The 21,336-nt window shown below is 46.1% G+C and overlaps 1 protein-coding gene across 1 annotated transcript in view; it reads left to right on the forward strand.

Annotated features, from left to right (window-relative positions):
- The window catches only part of med13a (mediator complex subunit 13a), a 69,897-nt gene that overhangs the window by 46,217 nt on the left and 2,344 nt on the right, over window positions 1-21,336 (forward strand). Inside the window, exons 9-28 of the mRNA XM_026183115.1 lie at window positions 1,449-2,204; window positions 3,320-3,536; window positions 7,860-7,890; window positions 8,280-8,401; window positions 8,590-8,674; window positions 9,887-10,098; window positions 10,694-10,890; window positions 12,580-13,496; window positions 13,662-13,829; window positions 14,291-14,514; window positions 14,666-14,855; window positions 15,191-15,593; window positions 15,740-15,971; window positions 16,181-16,372; window positions 17,028-17,251; window positions 18,551-18,693; window positions 18,847-19,005; window positions 19,882-20,070; window positions 20,412-20,554; window positions 20,643-20,807. Coding sequence (XP_026038900.1) covers window positions 1,449-2,204; window positions 3,320-3,536; window positions 7,860-7,890; window positions 8,280-8,401; window positions 8,590-8,674; window positions 9,887-10,098; window positions 10,694-10,890; window positions 12,580-13,496; window positions 13,662-13,829; window positions 14,291-14,514; window positions 14,666-14,855; window positions 15,191-15,593; window positions 15,740-15,971; window positions 16,181-16,372; window positions 17,028-17,251; window positions 18,551-18,693; window positions 18,847-19,005; window positions 19,882-20,070; window positions 20,412-20,554; window positions 20,643-20,807 — 4,969 coding nt within the window. The remainder of the gene's footprint in view (window positions 1-1,448; window positions 2,205-3,319; window positions 3,537-7,859; window positions 7,891-8,279; window positions 8,402-8,589; window positions 8,675-9,886; window positions 10,099-10,693; window positions 10,891-12,579; window positions 13,497-13,661; window positions 13,830-14,290; window positions 14,515-14,665; window positions 14,856-15,190; window positions 15,594-15,739; window positions 15,972-16,180; window positions 16,373-17,027; window positions 17,252-18,550; window positions 18,694-18,846; window positions 19,006-19,881; window positions 20,071-20,411; window positions 20,555-20,642; window positions 20,808-21,336) is intronic.

Below are 21,336 nucleotides of genomic sequence, written 5' to 3' on the forward strand. Positions count from 1 at the left end.
GGTAAATGGAATGTGTGTTGTTAATGTGAACAAATAAGCTCAGATCATGTGTTTGCCCTGGTGTTTTATCAGTCTGAATCAGCCCAGCTGTCCTTATAAAGTCCTCACTGAACAACCTCCTCTGTATTTATTTAGGATAAAATAACACACCCATCATATGCATTAATATCATTTTGCATGCAGTAGTCTAACACCTTGTAAATGCTATTCTTTGTTTGCTTATGCCTGCAGACGGTTAATATTTGTCCTCTCTGGTTAATATATAGACATTCTTGTCTATCACATTTTATTTAATGACAGTTTTTAGATCATCGTAAACAGCATGCTGCTATGTCTGCGTCCCATGATCTTCATCTTCTCTGCCTCCTGATAAACTGCAGATACAGGCAGCTGTTTAATCCGCTGAAACGCAAGCCTGACCACTCCAGTCTGCACATCTAACCAGTATACTCTATGCCTGGATGCTTGACTGGTTTTGTCAGAAGTCCAAACCAACTGAAAGAAAGTCCTGCTTTGTGGTTGATAATGAAGCGCTATCTAAAGTGGATCTGTGTGCGTGTTTGGGGAATCCTCTGCACCGGGCTCGTGCACCTTGGACTGCAGATGAGCAGAGTGAATTGGGCCAGTCAGCTGGAGCATGTTAATTTGTTGGAAAGCACCCAACTCTTTGGCAGCACATAAATGGGAAGCTGTGCGTTGCCAGTTTTACTGTCCATTAGCTTTGTTTTGTAGATGGAAGCCATACGTGTCTGTTTATGTTGACAGCTGAATGCGAGGTCACACACAAAGCCTGCTTATTAAAGAGGGACACTGATGTGTAAGTGTTGCTTGCAGCGTGAGTGCTGAGCCGTCAAAACGGAGGGTAAAAGATGACCTCAGACTATTTTTCTTTGAAACGTGTCTGATGGGATGTAGGAGCCAGGTGATACCAAGGTGAGGTACGGGAGAGGGGCTTTGGTGAGGTGGGTGTTCTAGCAGGTCATGGCCCTGGTGAATCCTTCATATATTTTGTGTCTTTTCTTCTGACAGCACTCTGTGAATGTGCTTCATTAATTTCTGTTTGGCTGTCTGAGGAAAATACAATATTGATGTTTTAGAAGATGATTTTTTTTCATGCCATCAGTTTGACTGTGAATAATTAAAAAATGTATGACTATGCATTAGCCTTTGTGGTTTAGCTGTTACAGCTTTACTCTGGAGCTGATCCGTGAAGTGTTCTCTGCTAATTGTGTTGGGATAAATTTGGGGGGCGGTGCTGCCTTGTTGCTCGTGAGCATAATTGGGCTAATTGATGTTTTATAAGAGCAACGGATGCGATGGCTTAAAAGGAAGTTTCACACGAGCTGCACAACTTCTCGTAAAAGACTCTCTGTATGTGCGAGTGTTTTGCTCCTTGTCATCAGTACGTCACGGTCTCACTGCATTTCCCTGTTTTTGCTCTCCTGCAGATACAAATTAGTTAAGCAGCGAACAGCCAATAACACGGGCCAGCCTCAGTCAGCTGGCCAGCCATCCCAACCTCCGACCAAGCACAAAACTGGAGGAGAGAAGCCAGAGAAGGGTGACAAGCAGCAGAAAAGACCCCAGACACCCTTCCATCATCGCAGCCTGGCCAGCGACGAAGCCTCCATAGACACAGAAGCAACAGCTGGACAAAGGTTGGCCCTGAGGAGTCAGGATGGAGCAAGATTTCCTAGTATTCGCTCTGCAGATGTATCTGCCATCCAAAAAGCCCCCCAGCTCCACAGTGGGGGCGTTAGCACTGGGCCATCAGAACAGGCCAACTCCCCTCAGCCCCCACCACTTAGTCCCCACCCCTGTGAACGCAGTGAGGAGTCAGGGGAGGGCATGAAGAACCCTTCGACCCCCAATAGCCAACACTTTTACCAGCCGCAGCCGGAAGCTTGCCTGGTCGGGGTGAAGGGTAGCAGCGAGGAGCAAGGAGGGCCAGAGGCTCTGAATCAGCACTTCCAATCCCATCAACCCAACCCCCACCCCGGAACCTCAGCCTACTCCGAGCCTCCTGAGCCTACCGTGTATGTGGGTGCAGCGATCAACCTGGAGGACGACAGCTCCCACGCACCATGGAGGTTATTCAACTTACCCCGAAGGAAAGAAGCCGAGCTGCCCACGCCGCTGCTGCCTGGAGACAAGTTGAGAGAGGAGGCAGCCGCATCACAAGACAACCTGGTGTCGGTCACAGAGTGAGTGGCAATTACACTTCAGTCCCCGTTCAGTGGCCTCTGTTTGGGAAAGCCAGCTATCCCAGCTTTCCTACTTTGTATACGGTGCCAGTGAGCCGCTTTGAAGCACTTTCAACAGCCCAGAAAAAAATAGTTTAAAAAAATAATAACACATCTGCCTCCTCTTTCCTCACCCTTGCTGCCCCTCCTATTCCTCCTGTTCAGTGTAACACTTAGCTACACACAGCTTTGTGACCTTTTGACTTCATACATCACCAATATGCAGGGCTAGCACTACTCAGTGATTCCTTCACACAAGCACAAGAGAGCAATGAGGGAGAGAGTAATGATGGAGTTGGATAAAGAGAAAACACTGCTATTGTAATAGAGGTGGAGCTGATAAAAGTACTATCTGCTGGTTATCAGTTTAGCAGGTTCTAGAGAGCATTTGACTGAGCTGCAGCTGCTAGTGAGGTATCACAGATAGTGGCAGCATGAAGGGTCCAGGGTGAAGACCAGGGTGGCCAGAGAGGGAATTATCAGGGAAGTTATGCAGTCCTGAGTGGGGCCGGCCACTTGGATGGCCTATCCTAGCTGTAATCCCCCCAGCTACAGCTCTGAATATTGGCTAAGCTGTGACCCAGGTCACTGCACACCCATCACCTTGCATCAAAGCTGGACAGGCGTGATAGGAGGACAGAAAAACACAGTTGTTGCTGGCAGGGAAGGCCAAGGATAACGCCTTCTTCTCCGTGTCGTCCCGGGCTGTTACATATGATGAACACGTAGGCCAGAGTCCGAGCTACAGAAGAGTTTTTGATGAGTGATGCAACAGGTGATAGTTCTGTGTGTCAGGGCCACCGTGTTCTCATAAAGCCAGCAGAAATGTAATTGTCTGACAGCAAACAGGAGGCTTCTTCTGCATGACGGCTGTCGGAACCAGTTGCAGTCACTGCCATTTCTGTAACTCCAGTAAAAAACACTGGTACATGATGTCACACCAAAACAGAGCAGATGGGGCAGTGTTCTTCTCTCACCCTGTTCACACACAATCGCAATCATCAGTTAGACTGCTACTTTATGAAGATCTTTACATTAAACACTAGGAGTCACTGCGTTTTTTATCCCCTATCCAGGGTGATGTCTACGTCTAAATGGCCACTCAAGGTTTCCGAAGAACGCGTGCAGATGTATCGAGCCAGGAGGAACCAGCATCTTGCTGCTGCTGTAACAGATGGAGATCACGAGCCTGAGGTCGACCCCTACGCCTTTGAGGAAGGAGATGTCAAGTTCACATTTTCCAACAAGAAGGATAAGTCAGGCGGGGAGCGGGAGCCAGGAAAGAAACACAAGGTAAGGCCAGCCAAGTGGAGGAGCGAGGAATGCTCCTCAGCTGTTAGCAGGATATTCATACGGCTTTACTGCGCGCTGTAATGGATGCATTATGCCGACCTTGCTGTAAAAATGGCCCCTTTTGCTTATTGTTCTTCTGACAAGAACATCAGACAGTAAGCTGTAAGCTCTGCCTGCTCTCTATTACATTTTCTCCTATATGTCCATTACTTTATTTAGATGCATTCAGAATAGATTTTGCAACATTTTCAGAACTGAAAAAGTGTCACTTTCTGTGAATGCAAAATTACCTTTTGCACAAGTCACCCACAAGGTACGCTGCAAACCAGCTCTGCCATGTGCCATTTATTGGATGGTCTTCATTCTCTGATTTAGATCAAATTGCTTATTTGTGTAACAGTAATCTTTACAGTTATAATTGTAACTGTTGCAATCTAGATCTAAAATAGAACCGCTAACTGTGACCAGCACAGTATCCACAACATCCTGTTATTATCATTTACTCACTTTCTTGTCTCCATATTTGTGTCTTGAGCTCTGTTTGCACAGGACAGGGACACTGACAGCACGTTGTACTAATAGTTTGTAAGGTGAAAATGCAGAGGGGAATGATCATGTCCTGAACATCGTTATGATTTTGGTGTTTTTCTTTTTTTGTCGTTGTTGTCTTCACTACATTTCCCATCAGTCTCTTTTCCTTTGTGAGATTTATGGCTGCTGTGCTGGTGAAAAAATGAAAGTTTACACTTACAAAGTCAGGTGGGCACAGACTGGAGATCTATTCACAGATAAAGCGTAAATGATTATGGGAGATGAGATGGGTAGTAGGGCTGCACGATTTAGCATAAAATGAGAATCACGATTTTTTGGCTTAGAATTGAGATCACGATTCTCTCACGATTCTCTTTTCCAGTATAAATATTTATTGCACTTATTAACTGCACATCAACTTCATAACAGTTGAGACTGAACATAAAAACAATAAATAAACATAAAAATAACAAATGTCTCACGTTTTGTTGTTGTCCTGCTTGAAATTCCGTCTCCACCGTTGCTCGACGCTGCGTGTACAGAGCAGGTAGTGCAACAATAGAAAAATAGTTGCGGGACGGCACTGTGTAGCGTTTGTCTAGGGTGTTGATCATTTTCCTAAATCCCTCGTTTTGCACAGTGTTGATGGGAGCCATATCTTTGGTCAGGTGATAAGTGATAGCCTCCGTAATTTCTTTGTGCCTGCGGGAGGTCGACGGGTATAGGGAAGCGCTGTATAAGGTTCCCGTTATTGATGTTTGGGTGGTTGACCGGGACGGATTTTCTCCTGTCACTTTCTCGTCATCCCTGACGTGCTCTCCGTTGTTTTTTCCTGCTAATTTTAGCATCACACGGCACAGCTTCTGTATCACGTGGTATAAGGCTCCGCCCTTGTCATTTGTTGAGCAGGAAGAGTGAGCGCTTGTTTTCATGCAGAGTACGTCCCGGATCAAAATGCGGTACAGTCGTCGTCGTCTTTTTTTTTTTTTTTTTTTTTAATCGTTGTCATTTAGAAATGAGATCGCACATAAGTATGAATCGAGATCGCGATTTTCTAACGATTAATCGTGCAGCCCTAATGGGTAGCGTGCACTCTTTTCACAGGCCCAGCTTATTTAGCACAATATTATGTCTGCAGCTTGTAGTTGTTTAGCGCCAAATTTCAGACTTTGCTTATCTCCGTGAAAGTGTCGCAAAACACACAAATGTTGCTGGTAGTTTGTAAATCCCATGAAGTCTCCCAGTCGCACTGATCCCATGTAAAAAGGACTTGTTCCAAAAAAGAAAATTCCTTGTTGGTTTTAATATAAATTCATTTTATTCTAAACAACTTGTAACTGCAGCTTTAATATAAATGAGGAGTAAAAACTGCATGAAGTGACATTAAATATAAATAGTCGAGGCATGTTTGAGGATTAAATGTGCTTAGCTGCTTTCCTCTGATCATCATAATGATTATAAACCTGAGTCAGCAGATATTCCTGTCAAAGGCAGATTATCACGTGAGACTTTTATCGTGATTTATCTGTGGATTTGTCACCTTGAAGTCCAGCTAGTTTTAATGCTGGTTTACCTGCTTAGAAAACAGCTGTGCGAGGCGGTTTGGCTGCTTTTAGTTGCTCTTGTAGCCGCAGTCCATCGGCTATATTACAGAAAGCTGCAGTAACAGTTTGAAGAAGGCGTGTTGGTGCAAAGCCTTTTTGAGCATCACCGCTTTATTCCAAGCCGTCTTTCACTTAGTTGCCTGGGGTGAAAAAGGGACAAGAGGGCTGATTTTAAGATCCGGGAGCAGGCGAGTTAGAAAATAGGCCATCCGCATCCTCAGCAACGCTGCACTAAAAATAACAGGGCAACCACTTTCTGCATGCATCCGCTTTCACTGCCAAAGTCTAAATGAGCAGGAAACCATTCCTGAATCACTATTGTTGTTTGCGCCCAAAGGAACACCAAATAGTTAGCCTCTCCAATTTCCTTTGAGTTGTTGTGTTTTTCCTATTTGATCTGCCCTCTTCCTCCTTCCCCTCCTCGCTGTGTTCTCCTGCTCTGCTTCCGCCTCTGCGGCTTTTAGCTTCGGTTCCAGAGAAGGGCCACCTGTTGGCTGGTACGATTTTGAAAGGGAGATTCGATGTTTGTGTCCCCGTCCCCAGCGGGACGTCACAGTGCCACAAACCCGACTCACTGAAGCGTTGAGCCTTAAAAAGCGCACTCAACTATTTTCCTTCTCTTCTGTCTGGTTACGACCCCGCTGCACGCCCCCGATGTGTGCAGAAATGTGAGGGTGAAGGCAGCTCTCGGTGGAGTGAAGTCTCTTAAGAGCACTGTGTGCAGTGGAGCTCTCCCTCTGTCTGTCTGCTTTACTTTGTGTGTGCACATCCACCACATGCTCTGCGTGTGAGCGTGCACTGGTTATTTCTTAAACTAATAATTTTGTTGTCTTTCGGTTTGTTTTTGTTGTTGTTTTTTCCCCTTGAGTCATTCATCGTTGTAGCTGCAATGAATTTCACCTCCTACCTCAAATCAAATCACTTTTATTGTCACATCACATGTGCAGGTACATTGGTACAGCACATGTTAGTGAAATTCTTGTGTGCGAGCTTCACAAGCAACAGAGTTGTGCAAAATACAATAATGTAAACAAGCAAAATACAAGAATGGCTACATCTGAAACTAATAAATATATGTACAATATATAATAGTATATGCATTTCTGGATGTGTATACTAAATATTTTTCTGTGTGTGTGTGTGTGTGTGTGTGTACACATATTTTACAAATTAAATAGAGTAAACAATAAATAAAATACATAAAAATATAAAGAGTTGAGACATGTGCAAAACAGTGGCATTACTGTACAGTATGGAGTGCCACATATTTAATCTAAACCTTCAGAATCTGCCTGTGAAGGTTAACTTTACTGTGTCAAATTAAATCTTAATGTGAGATTAAGTCATTATTTTAATAACGCTTATTTGTCGAGTCAGACATATTTACTGCTCATCAGACTATTAAATCACTTACTGGCGACTCGTCTTGTGAGACGGAGAAGAAAGCTGGGCTGCTTTCGAGTCTTTTGCCAGATGCTAACACACCTTCCCACCCAAGGCTACGCTATTGATAAGGGGTTAAGGTGTCTTTGCCGCCTATAGATTGCAGCCTTGGTGGGGATGTTGTGCGCTGCCCTGGATTGGGCCTCTAAGGGAGACAGATTAAAGCCTGCGTTACTCAGAGAAAACCCTGGAGCGTAATGAAATCAATGGCCGGGACATAACATTGCTGTTCCCCTCTCAAACTGCTCAGCACACAGTGTACACACAACACGCCACAAGAGCACGCTGGCACAGAAGGCCAGGCCTCCCAGATATCGATGTCTGTGTAGGAGCCTAACAGGCCATTCCTTGGATCGTGATTTCACTCTGGGCTGCACTGGAAATCTTATTTGCCTCAGCAGACACGAGAATCTACTGCTCCCCGTTTGTCTGCCTCTCTCACTGTACTTTTGTTATTGATAGGTTGAATTATTTTGCACATTGATTGGATAAGGTAGCATGTGGCTTTTGAAATGGTTCTCTTTGTGTTTTTGTAGTTCATCAACTTTATTTGTACATTTTCTGAATCACAGTTTTGGGCTTAAAAGATTTGACACGCCTATAACCATGCAGTTGTGTGAGAATTTCATTGATATCGGTGCAATTTAATTTGAGAATATTGTTTAATGAAGCTATGAAACAGCGTGTCAGTAACAGTTCAGTGTTTGTGTTGTTCTAAGCAGCCAATCTCTTTTCTCTCTCACAGGGTGAGGATGGAGGGACCGGCCCATCAGATGGTAAGCAGCCTGTTTCCAGCATCACCCCAACACACTCAGTTGTACTGTTGCTCTCAGAAGACCGACATAGTAACTCCAGCGTTTTTCATTTTAGTATTCAGATGGATTTTGGCGAGCCACCACAGTGACTGAAACCTGTTAGCTACATTTCCAATATGTCAATAGAAATTAATTTACCAAATAAGTAACATTCATTCTCAATTACTTTTAATTTAAATCTCATATAACAGATTTGTCATGCTGAAAGCATTTCACTAATTGAATTTTTGGAGAATTCTAACGAAACGATCACAGCTCAGAGCAACGTTGCTGCCTTCAGTGGATTCTCAAACAGCTGCCGTCTACTTGTGGAAAGAGAGAAGTATTTACAGCAGTGTTTGTGTGCGCAGACCCTCAGCGTGCAGCGCCTCACAACCGCGTGACTTCCACCAGCCTGATCCACGAGACGGACCTGGTGGTGTCCATCAACGACCTGGACAACCTCTTCAACTCAGATGAGGATGAGCTGGCGGTCAGTAGAGATCTTGAGTGTGGTTTTGTGTGTGTTTCACTTTTGTGCCAGAGCAGTGGTACCTCTGGTATTTACAAGCCATTTGTGTGTGACTAATACCAGGAATGAATTAATAGCTATATTTACTGACTCAAAAATACCGACTTAATCAGGTGTTTTATTCTTTTTCGTCCCTCTCCCTCCTACAGCCGGGTTCCAGGCGACCGGTGAATGGAACGGACGGGATATTTGGCAACAAGGAAAACAAATCATCCATCTTGGATCCTGTACCCTGTATGTATCGCTCAGTCTCCCACCACTGTCTCTCTTGTGCCATGCCTCCCTAGGCTCCAAACACAGATGTAGAATCAGATTGGTCGCACCTGTGAGGCCCCTGAAAATTAAGAATTATACACTGAGGTTTTGCCAGAAGCCACCTGAGACATAAACACAGTATTCCCCACGCCTGGTATTCAGCTGAGGTTAAAGGTTTCATATCCTTTAATCCACTAAATGAAGTTCATGTTTTACAGCTCAAACACAGTTGTTGCTCAGACTGGATTTGGCCACCTAGTGGTGAAAAGTGTGACTGTTCGCTACCAGACAGCTTAGAAACCTGCTGCTGCTGGAAGTTATTGGTTTGTTAGTCTGAGGTCAGCTGCAGCTGAGATTTTCTAAGCAACAAAAACAAAATATGTTTCTGTTGCTTAGTGTTGGTTGGAGCACTGGGACACTAGAGCCTTTTAAAGATGCTGTATATTTCACTGTGAGGAAAATTGGTCTCAGATCAACCGTTGTCTTTAGTTTTATGTACAGCCCAGGGCCGTGGCCTTTACTTTAAATTGTGTGTGGTCTCCCAGATGCATCTCACAATAGCAAAAGTAGTTAGTTGTTGGATATTCCCTCAGCATACTGTGGCCATCTATTTATTTAACCAGGATTCTGCTGCAGACTTATCTTTATGTAAATGCAAGACATGTAAAAAGGAGCTGCTGGTTTCACTATCATCTACCTTTGCAACAGCTGAGTTTCAACAGCCCAGCTGAATTCTGAAAATAGTCTTGCATTGAATACCTAATGCAAATGCAAACTTTTCCTCACATGAGGGTGATAGTCCTGTTAGAGGAATGTAAGGAATTAGACATTCATTGGTTTGGTAGTCACATAGCTATAGCTGCCTGTAGCACCACCATGGCTGTCATATTTGATTACAGAAACATAAAACATGCATCAGCAGGCAGAACGCTTAGTAACACTTAAAGCTAAAATTGAAACATTTTTTGTGAAGCTATTTCCGTAGTTACTATCTTACTAAATGGTTTGTGAAGTGCGGTTTAAACATAGGATACAGACCTATAATTACTTGTATCCCCAGTGTAAGCTGTGTGATAACAGCAGTAGTCTTGCAATAGACGTTTGCCTTAAACCTCCTGCATTTGTTCCTCTTCAGACACGTTATAGCCTCAGTCTGACCTTCATCGTTACCCTCTGGTTCTTCTATTCTAGGTTCAGATCATCTAATCCAGATGTTTCCCACGCCTCCCTCCCTGGAGCAGCACATCATGGGATACTCACCTATGAACATGTGCAGCAAGGAGTACTGCACCATGGATCCCAGCACGGGCATGACAACAGTGGAAGGCCCTTCAACTCTAGGAGGGCACTTCAAGATTGAGGTGGAGGAGAGCTTCTGTAGCCCTAAGCCATCTGAGATCAAGGTGGGTGTGAGACTTACAGCTGACTGACTCTGTAGGGAGGATTTACTGCCAGAAACTGTAGATGTCAAAGCTGGTGATTATTGGTGGATTTGGTTTTTAAAACAGATTCGGAATCAAGGGCCCATACCACAATGCAATCTGCTGGATACCAAGAGCAAGAACAGCAATCTTTTGTTGTGATGCACAGAATTTAGAATTTCTTGTCTGTCGTGCTTCAGAGGTCTCTTCTTGTAGGGTGATCTAAACGTGCAAAAACATCTACTAGAAAATAAGGAAAAATGATCTTTTTTAACAAAAATGTAACTGGCCCAGTATCAAAGTAATCTAGTGATGCAAATATTGCAAACGGGATCTGGCCAGCACCAGTATGTCCTGCCTGTGCATGCATCTGATTTCATTTTCTGCAGCACATCCAAACAGAACATGCAAACTGTCAATACAATAACTGTGTATCAGGTAATATCTGAATGTGAAAAGAAGCTGCCGCAGGATTTGTTTGGGATGCTTGTCATTCATCTTTTGGGTGTTTGTTTGTGGCTACCCCGCCCCCAAAGGACCAGACACAGTGATGCCTTATTTTCTGTCCATTTTGCAGGACTATTCTTTTGTGTACAAGCCAGAGCTGTGTCAGCTATTTGTAGGCTGCTCCATGTTTGCCCCGCTGAAGACATTGCCCAGTCAGTGTCTCCCACCTATCAAAGTACCAGAGGACTGCATCTACCGACCCAGCTGGACCATGGGCAGGGACATGCTCAACCCCGTGCCTGTGATGACCTACCTTAACAAGGACAGGTATGCTGCTCTGTTTCTGTGATATTATTTGGATGTTTACCTTCAGGTGTGACTCTGTAGGTCTTTTTTTCTCTCTGTCTTTTGACAGTCAGTTGAACTAATTCAGATATGTCAGCCTGTTTGAAAGAATTGTTCTGATTCAGGGCTCTAGTTGAGTGTGGTGTGCGAGGAAGTGTGTACCCTGCTCTCTGTCTGTCCACACAGCCTCTGGTCTATCCCTGGACACCACCTTAGCAGTCAGCTCAATTTCCCATGCATGGCTGCCTCAGGCGGAGCAGGGATCCGAGTGTAAAATGCCTTCTTGGTTGAAGGCGAGGATTATAACCGCAGTGGTGAGATGGGCCCCCACAGCGGCTCCATGCCACCTAGCTGCTCATAGCAGCGTGCCGGCTATAGTAGATCTGTCAGTGCTGCTGTTGGCTACACACATGCAGCTCTGCTATTTTCCACACAAACATGGAAACTTATTTCTGACCGTTTGGTTTTTCTGCCTTTCTTCGGTCGACCCTCACATTAGCTTTGTGTTTGCTGATTTCTATCTAGGCTCTGTTGCTCCTCTTGTACAATGATGCACTTCTTATTTCAGTATTAACCAGTGTTACTTTACTTTGTGTGTTTGACTAATACATGCATATTGATAAACTGCATAACAAACCATGTAATTTTCTATAAATAATAAAAACCCTTTAAAGCAAATGACTGAACTGGACCAAACGCTAGTTGTTAAAGATACGAGACGCGTTGCTTTTTACTTACAGGAAGTGCTCTTTCTCAGCTGGAAAGGTTGACAGATTTTTTTTTAAAATTGTTTTTTCCACAAGAAGTCATTTTTTTAAAGCAGAACTAATTGCATCTGCGGGGTTATACTGTCGCCTGATGATGCAGATCATTTAAGAACATTTCTCTCTCGAGTACACTGGAGCATGACTGCAGATGTAGAGCATAACAAGCAAAGAAGGTGGTCAGTGTTTTTGGTTTAAATATTTGAATAACTGTAACATTAGTAAGGTTTTGGTTTAAGTTATTGGAACGCTAAGTTGAGCCTGAGTGGGTAGACAGAGGTGTCTATAAGCACTTTGTATATTGTTGCTATGGTGCTGCCTTGCCATCTGCATCCCATGGCGACTGTGTCCCGGCTGGAGAGTGTTGTGCTGGGACTTCCTTCTAATGGGTCTGCGCCAGGAGCTGTTCCCCCGACATGCAGCTAGGGACACGATGTGCTCACCCACCCCCACCCTTCTCTGGCTCTCTCACACACTCTGTCTCCCTCTGCTTCCTCACAGTTGCTTGCAAACCCAAAAATGTCCTCACCTCAGAGGGACGCTTGCTGAAATGTTTATTGAATGTCTTCTCCCTCTGCTGCCTTTTTTTGTTTCGCAGTCTCTCCCTCCTGCATTCGTGTTCCCTCATGTGTAAACATGTGTCTGAACCCACTCTGCGTTCCTTATTGTACTGCCTTATTACTCAAATTGTCTTCGCAAATTCAGCAAGACAGGTGGATGGCAGTATGCTGTTATCTCAAGCGGTGTACTGAATGTTGCTGATCTGGCACCCAAGAAGAACCATGTTTTGCATACAACTGTGTGGTGTCTCCCATATCTTTGCACCGCAGTTAGACCCTCTGTCCAGGGGACTCGTGTACGTGAGACGGATCTAATTTGTGTTCTTTAATTTCTCTGCGTTTCTCAGTAACATCCCCAGTGTGGGCAGCACCATGGACCAAGAGTACACCCCTCAAACCCAGACGCCTTTCATGATCAACAGCGCTCCACCAAGTAACAGTGGTGGCACCGGCATCCTGCCCTCACCCGCCACCCCCCGCTTCTCCGCCCCTACCCCACGTACGCCTCGCACCCCCCGCACGCCACGTGGCCCCTCCAGCGTCCAGGGTTCAATCAAGTACGAGAATTCTGACCTCTGCTCCCCAGCGGCGTCAACCCCCTCCACCTGCCGACCGCTGAATTCGGTGGAGCCGGCCACGGTACCCTCCATCCCCGAGGCCCACAGCCTCTACGTCACCCTCATCCTCTCCGAGACGGTCATGAACCTCTTCAAGGACTGCAACTTTGACAGCTGCTGCATCTGCGAGTGCAACATGAACATCAAAGGAGCGGATGCGGGCGTGTACCTGAGCGACCCGGTCAGCGAGGCCCAGAAACTTTGCAACTGTGGCTTCAGCGCCGTGGTCAACAGGCGCTATGGGAACGGCTCGGGCCTCTTCCTGGAGGACGAGCTGGACATCATCGGCCGCGGCACGGACATCAGCAGAGAGGCAGAGAAGCGCTTCGAGGAGCTGCGGCTTTCCTCGCTGGAGAGAAATGGAGCCGGGAGAAGCGACCATATCTCGGACGAGCTGATTCTGCTCCTGCAGGATCAGTGCACAAACCCCTTTTCACCCATTTCAGTTCTGGAGCATGACGCAGTGACTCGGGGGCCAGGTGGGGCTCCTATACCCCCATGTGTACGGGTAGAGGAGAGGGACTACCGCAGCGACTGCTACATGGCCATGGAGCACGGCAGGCAGTTCATGGACAACATGTCAGGTGGCAAGGTGGACGAGGCGCTGGTCAAGAGCACCTGTCTGCACAACTGGGCCAAACAAAATGGTGAGGACGTAACGCCTTCAAGAACCTGCTTTTTTAATAGTTTTTGTTTTGAGAAACAAAATAATTGTTCTTTAAACACCATGTTTAAAGTCCATGGTTTGTTTCCCCCCCCGTAATGTTGGTGTTGTGATGAATCTCTGTCTCCTGTGTTCACCTGTCCTCCAGCAGTGGACGTGAGTGCGCTGTGCTCTCAGGATGTGCTGCGGGTGCTGATGTCCCTGCAGCCCGTACTCCAGGATGCAATCCAGAAGAAAAGGACGGTGCGGTCATGGGGCGTTCAGGGTCCCCTCACCTGGCAGCAGTTCCACAAGATGGCTGGACGGGGCTCTTACGGTAAATCCCGTGTTAAACTCTGAGACCTCGCTGCTATTCACGCGACGCTATTAGCGATTGACTGTTTTCGTTTCCTGATACAGAAGATGAAGAGGTGTCAGACTGAGTAAAATCCCTGAATCTTGCTTGTCTGAGTGCAAAAGTGCTAACTGAAAAGAATTGCCGGTCAGATCCTTAGTTTGTAGCATAAGGATGATTAAGAAACGTTGTGGATGACGTTTGAATCTCGAGGGAGCAAAGCTCTGGAGACTGTCACATCAGTAGTGGGTGAAGCCCCTCTGCTGTGGTTCTGCTGGGAGGAGCTGTCACGTTGCTGGGTGACCTCACAGTGAAAGTTTGAATGTGACAGCTTACCAGTTAACTATTTTCACTCTTTGGTTTATTTCTTGTTGCTTTCGGCTTCTTTCCACCCACGCTTGGTTTTACCTTCACTCTTCTCCTGTTTCCCATCACCTCCACAGGCACAGACGAGTCCCCGGAGCCTCTACCCATCCCCACCTTCTTAGTGGGTTATGAGTATGACTTTGTGGTACTGTCTCCATTTGGTCTGCCCTACTGGGAGAAGCTGTTGCTGGATCCCTTCGGCTCCCAGCGGGACATCGGCTATCTGGTTGTTTGTCCTGACAACGAGGCTCTGCTCAGTGGTGCCAAGACCTTCTTCAGAGACCTCACCGCTGTTTATGAGGTAAGGATTAAATGTCCATACGATGCCCCTTTAGTTTGTCACCACACAACAACTACTCTCGGCACTTTCTTTAGCTAAATCAAACTAATGAAAGTAAATCTATGTATCATACTCTGTTTTTCACACGCCGCCATTATCCATTTTCCTCCAGTCATGTCGTCTGGGACAGCACCGGCCCATTTCCAAAGGCTACGCTGATGGCATCGTCCTTGTTGGTGGCAACGGAGCCAAGACCCCCGTGGATCAGCCAGTCAGTGATTGGTTCCTCAAGGCTGCCAGCAGCAACAGTGACACCTTCGCTAAGCTCAAACTCTATGCACAAGTGTGCCGCCACAACCTCGGTACGTTACGCTGACATTTCCTACCACGTGCTTGATTCTGTGTGGCTGCTGGTTGTTCTGGTGGATAATATGGTTCATTCAGCTCTTTGGTGCTGAATTTCCACCTTTTAACACCTCTTGATGTAGTTATTAATATATTGCTATGTGATAAAAAAGCTGGCTGGAGAACCTTGACTGCTTGAAAGCGAGCAGAGCTTCCAAAGAAGCGTGATCAGAGTAGGAGGATGTTGAAAAGTAGTAAATGGAGTATCATTTTTTATTTTCAGTCTGCTTTATCTTATTGATAAAAGTCCAACGATGTGCGCTCTTCTTTCCTGTGTTGTTTCTCGATGCAGCTCCATACCTCGCATCACAGGCATTAGACAGCTCTCTCCTTACGCAGCCCAGCCCCACACCCTCATCCAACCAGTCATCATCCACACAACTATCTAACTCCACCTCCAGCACAGCCAGCCAGCAGGCTTCAGTGAACGCCGCTGGCTCCACTGTTCCCAGCAGCAGCGGGCCCTCCAACAGCTCTGCGCCCTCCAACAACCTCGTGACATCGTCAGGCCAGACCGGCAGCACGATACCTGCCAAGCCCGGCTCCTTTCCCCCCTTTGGGAGCATGGGCGGCCAGGGCCAGGGAGGCGGCCCCCAGAGTGGACAGCTGGGACAGCAGGCTGGTACCCAGAATACCGGTGCCTCGGGGGACAACTCCAGCAGCCAAGCCCAGGGGCCCACAGAGCCCCCCGAGAGGTATTGTCAGAACACAAAAGCCCTCATACATCCAACAGAAAAGTATTAATACTAAACACTTTCATGCACAAAAATAAAGTTTAGCATTTATGATCTAAAGCGAATAAGTTGGCTGAGCGTAAAATGAGTCCTTGTATTTTCTGTAGCACTTTGGAGCGAGAGAAGGTGGGAGTGCCCACGGATGGGGAGTCCCACGCTGTCACGTACCCACCTGCCATCGTTGTTTACATTGTGGACCCCTTTAGCTACGAGGAGGCGGACAGGGGCGCGGGGCCAGTGCCCGCACAATCCAGCGTGTGGACGCTGGGTCTGCTACGCTGCTACCTTGAGATGCTTCAGTCGCTGCCTCCACACATCCGCAATTCTGTTTCTGTACAAGTAAGTAGATTTCAAAGGAGAGGTCCTGCATGTTGTTTTGATTTCATTCTCATCGTGGGAACTGCAGTGTTGTTCCACAACCATAACATGTGTGCTACTTCCCACTTTTCATGTTGCATGTAAAGAAGCATTGGTAAAGAGTTTAGAGTTTGGTTACCTGTCATTTTAAAAACTTTGTGTCCCTTTCGTTCTCTTCTGTTAAACCTCAGATTATCCCATGCCAGTACCTGCTTCAGCCAGTGCGAGGTGAAGACCGTCATATCTACGCCCAGCACCTCAAATCGCTCGCATTCTCAGTGTTCACTCAGTGCAGACGGCCACTGCCCGCCTCCACCAACGTCAAATCACTGACCGGCTTCGGCCCGGGCTTGGCCATAGACACTGCACTGAAGAGCCCGGAGGTAAATGCAGCAAAAGCCAGGTTGTAGGCGTTGTCAAACTCACAGTGCTCTCTTTTGGGCCTGTGAGTTAGTGTTATTGTCCGGGTATCCTCCTTTCTCTGATCGATCGAGAGCAAAGAGAGGGTGGCACTCCGACCCCAGCAGCAGTGTTTCAGGCCAAACATGAACCTGACCTGATGTGGTCCAGCCTCGAGCCCCAGCTGTGTTGAGTGTGCAACCAGAAAGAAATAGTTTTCAGACTTAACCATCCCCAGAGGGTTTTTTTTTTTTTTTTTTGAAACTGGAACCGGACCAAAGGAACTTGTAACCCTCTGCTCCTCCAGAGTTTTCTTTCCATTATGTGCTTGGCTAGCTCCCTGAGACCTTCATAATGGGATCTTGACTCCCAGTTTAGACAAAGGGGTGCTTTAGATCAGGACCTAATTCAGCTGACTTCCTTCCTCACAGCAATGCTACCTTTTCCTTTTATACACTGGAAAGCCTTGAAGTACCTTGGAGAAACAACTGGGATATGGGTGGGACAATGGGACAGACACATTAGCATATTTATCCATAAATAATATGGGAAGTCAGCCAAGACAGAAGAGATCTAGTATTTATCCTTTGGTGCAGAAGAGGTGAAACATAAATCCTGAATCTTTTTTTCCATCTGCAGAGGCCAGAGTGTCTGCGTCTGTACACGCCGCCGTTCATCCTCGCACCTGTGAAGGACAAGCAGACAGAGCTGGGGGAGACGTTTGGAGAGGCCTCGCAGAAGTACAACGTGCTATTTGTAGGTTACTGTTTGTCCCACGACCAACGGTGGCTTCTGGCTACCTGCACTGACCTGTATGGGGAACTGCTGGAGACCTGCATCATCAACATAGATGTACCCCACAGGTAGGACTGCATCAGCGTTACAAACCTGCCATCTTCACAGTTTGGACCGTGGCATGTTTTTATGAAACAAAACCTGGCTGTTTAATATTACTCTACACAAGTGTTTAACCTCGATGTCACTCAGGGTGTCTGCTTCATATCTAATCTGCACGACGCTTAGCACTCAAATTTAGACAACAGGCAAGAGGTTCAGCTTAGAGCTGGGCGATATATCGAGTTTTTAAAACATATCGATATATTTTTATACGAGATATAAGATGTGACAATATCCTTTATATCGATATAGTCTATGTTACGTTATAACTATAGTTGTGGAGCCGCAAGTTTGCCTCTCTTTCGTCCACTTTTGTCTCTACGCAACGTTACTCCGCCTCGCCTTCACTGAAGACAACTCCCCCTCCTCCCCCATTGCTTCACGTGCAGGCAGCGACAAGATGGACACGGCAAATCTCCGTTAACGAGTTACTGCGCATCGACCCGTGCGTGGGGCTGGACGGCGTCAACGTGTTAACGAGCTAAACATGCTAACCCTAAAATCCTTGCATTTTCTCAAAAGTTGACAGCGCACCTTATGTATGAATTTTGGTTGTGTTTGATGGCCGTGAACCGATTTTATGTGGAACACGGCGCTCAGCAATCTGTCAAAAATGTTTTATTACGACTTTGGTAAGCTACGGTGCTGCACCGCTTGATAGTTTGTCGGCGCATTACGGCTACCGAGGAGCCTTCGCGGAGTGATACGTACTGTGCTTCAACGTAATATTACCCTACTGTGTATAAGGACCATAAATGGCACCTGTTCAGAGACGTGGTTACGAAGAGGATTTCAAACTCAATGCTGTCAGTCACAGAGTAGAAGTTGGGAACAGAGCAGCTGTGAAATCTGTCTTTGTTACTATGCTCAGCGTCTTTTAGTTTACATTTTGACTGCACAATTGTGAGCTTTTTGTTATGCACAAAAACAACATTGTTTTCTTTTATTTATGGAGCATTATTATTTAATAAATGCTCATAATTTATTTTTGAGTAAATTTTATGTACATCTGCTCTATGTTAATAAAAGTGCCTGTGTGACATCTGGGACACAGCTTTGACTAAGAACTCTCTTTTTGTTCTTACTTTATGGCTTTTAAAAAAAAATATCGAGATATATATCTTATATCGCCGTCCAGGTAAAAAATATCGAGATATGAATTTTGGGTCATATCGCCCAGCCCTAGTTCAGCTTATCCTGCATTGAACCCCTGCTGAGTGGCTAACGCGAGGTTTTGACGTGTTTGTGCTGTGTGTGTTCTGCAGGGCACGGAGGAAAAAGGGGTCAGTTCGGCGTCTTGGCTTACAGAAACTGTGGGATTGGTGTTTGGGACTCGTGCAGATGACATCCCTTCCCTGGAGGGTGGTGATTGGCCGACTAGGCAGGATCGGGCACGGAGAGTTGAAAGGTAAGGAGGACAGTCGTGCTGATTCATTCATTCATTTATTTATTTATTTTTAAAGTTTGCCGAGGCCAAAAACCAGATTGTCGAGCACTGAAGTGTTTTCGTACCAGTGTACGATTCACTCAGTCTCCCCTTTGTCTCGCCTCTGTGTCCCAGACTGGAGCATTCTGTTGAACAGGAGAAACCTGCAGTCGCTGAGTCGACGTCTGAAGGACATGTGCCGAATGTGTGGCATCTCTGCCTCGGACACCCCCAGCATCCTCAGCGTGTGCTTGGTTGCCATGGAGCCACAGGGATCCTTTATCATCATGCCAGGTACAACGTGTGCGCTTGACAAAGATTCTAAATAAACGTACTGATTTAATGTACACGTCGTATCTGAGTGACAGTACTTCACCCAGAGAGGCAACGCTGGTGTGTGTGTGTGTGTGTGTGTGTGTGTGTGTGTGTGTGTGTGTGTGTGTGTGTGTGTGTGGCATGATGGATGGTAGGAGCGTATCACAATGCCCCCCCCTTCCCTTCCCCGTCCAGGGCGGATTGATGGCAGGGAAGATCGTGTACCTTTCGCTCATAAAGCACTACCTCTCAGATACTCATTGATCTCAATGCAGTGTGATGGAGAGCCAGATCAATGGGTTTATTTTGGGAAACGAGTAGGGGGGGATTGTCAGTGCATCATGCTGGGATTCTGTTGAGCTATGCCAAGCTGAGGACATCTCCTTTCTAAAAACCCCTTCAAGCTGAAAGAGATTAGCGAGGCTGTGTTAGCCTCAGATGACTATGACTAAGGGGGTTGGCACTAAATGTAACAGCTGTTCTGACATTCAGAATCTACTTTCCTCCGTGGTGTGTATATATGTGAGGACGCTTTAAAATACGCTTTGAAAACCTAATACTGTGATTTTTAGCTGCAAAAATTAACACACATGAATATTTAATCAGTTAATTCTTTCAATTTTGAATGCCGTAGCTGTGTTAATCAGTTAAAGCTCTAACTCGGCTTTTCTGTTAACATAGTCACGATGGTGCGGTGAAATTAAATCACTTTTAACGATTGGGATGGGATGAATTTGCTCAGCGAGCACCAGTTTAATCACTTTACTTGTACTAGACAAAAGGATTGTGAATGGATTCTTGTTCATATTGTGTGTCTTCACTGACCCTTTCTCTCTCCTCTGTGCGTCCTCTCAGACTCGGTGTCGACGGGCTCGGTGTTTGGCCGCAGCACCACCTTAAACATGCAGACATCGCAGCTTAGCACGCCGCAGGACACTTCCTGCACCCACATCCTGGTCTTCCCCACCTCTGCCATCGTCCAGGTCGCCTGCTGCAATTACACCAACATCGACACCAACATCGACATTCTCAATCCCACCACTGGTCAGTCGTTCTCCTTTATCTGTCTTTCACTCAGCAGCTGTTTCTTGTTTGTTTGTCTCACAGCAAACCCCCCCCCCCCCCCCCCCCCCCCGTTCAGTGCAGTTTGTTTCCAAATCCTCCCTGTTTACTTTTCTAGTCTGTTAAGAATGAATAGTAGTCATGGTTGCATACATGCTTTCTGCATCTATGGCACCCTCAGGGGTCTTCAGCTCATTTCTTTTGCGAAAAATACATTTGTTGGCAGAAAAAGAAGCTATATTTACAGTCACAATTTGCATTACAGTAAGTGGCACACTCACCCTCCAATCGCAGATCCTATTGAGCTGTTCTCTTCTCCACAGATGGCTCTGATGCTATCGGGATCTTGGCCCTGCTCGACCAGGAGAACGATTTAGTGGATCCAGACATCATCAACATCTCACCTACCACCTCCCCGGTGCACTCCCCTGGCTCTCATTACCACCACGGAGGTGATGGCAGCAAGGTACAACATGTACATAACGCACACACACGCTGTGCAACATGACGCTTAGAAAGCAAAAAGTTTATCTCGAGTTTCCACCTCGTTGCAGGGTCAGAGTACCGATCGTATGGAGTCCCACGAAGAAGTTCCTAACCTCCTGCAGCAGCCTCTGGCACTCGGCTACTTCGTCTCCACGGCCAAAGCCGGCCCACTACCCGACTGGTTCTGGTCAGCCTGTCCGCAGGCTCAGAACCAGTGCCCACTCTTTCTCAAGGTACTACTTAAGGATACTCCTGCATCTTTACTGGGGCTGTTCAATATGATGATATACATCTGATGATGATATGAAAACATTGTTTCATGTCACGCTATCGTTTGTTTCGTGGTGTCGCAAAATAAACTATTTATGGCAATATTGTATTTTTATTTATTTTATTTTGAAGCAGCCATATTAATTTTTTTAAGTTCTCTCTTTCTCTTATATTTAAAATAACCACACTACGGACGGACAAGTCACTGTTTTTATGTGTTGTCATTAGCAACAACGACGGTAAACCCAGCGTCTGCTTGTTTATTTTCCACATAAACCTTTCACAATAAAGCTCAAGATGCTGTTGAGATTTTTCAAAATAAACTAAAATGATGACAAACAGAAGGACCAGTCAAAACAAATCCAGCACCTTATTCCTAAAGGAGGGGCTGCCTCTGTAGCACGGACATGGGTTGGTTATGAAAAGTCTGACACGGACCAGAAAACTGTAATTATGCAGGAAGCCGGCCCCCACCTCAGACTCCACACGACA

Source organism: Astatotilapia calliptera, chromosome 10, assembly GCF_900246225.1.
Source record: "Astatotilapia calliptera chromosome 10, fAstCal1.2, whole genome shotgun sequence".
NCBI classification, from domain to species: Eukaryota; Metazoa; Chordata; class Actinopteri; order Cichliformes; family Cichlidae; genus Astatotilapia; species Astatotilapia calliptera.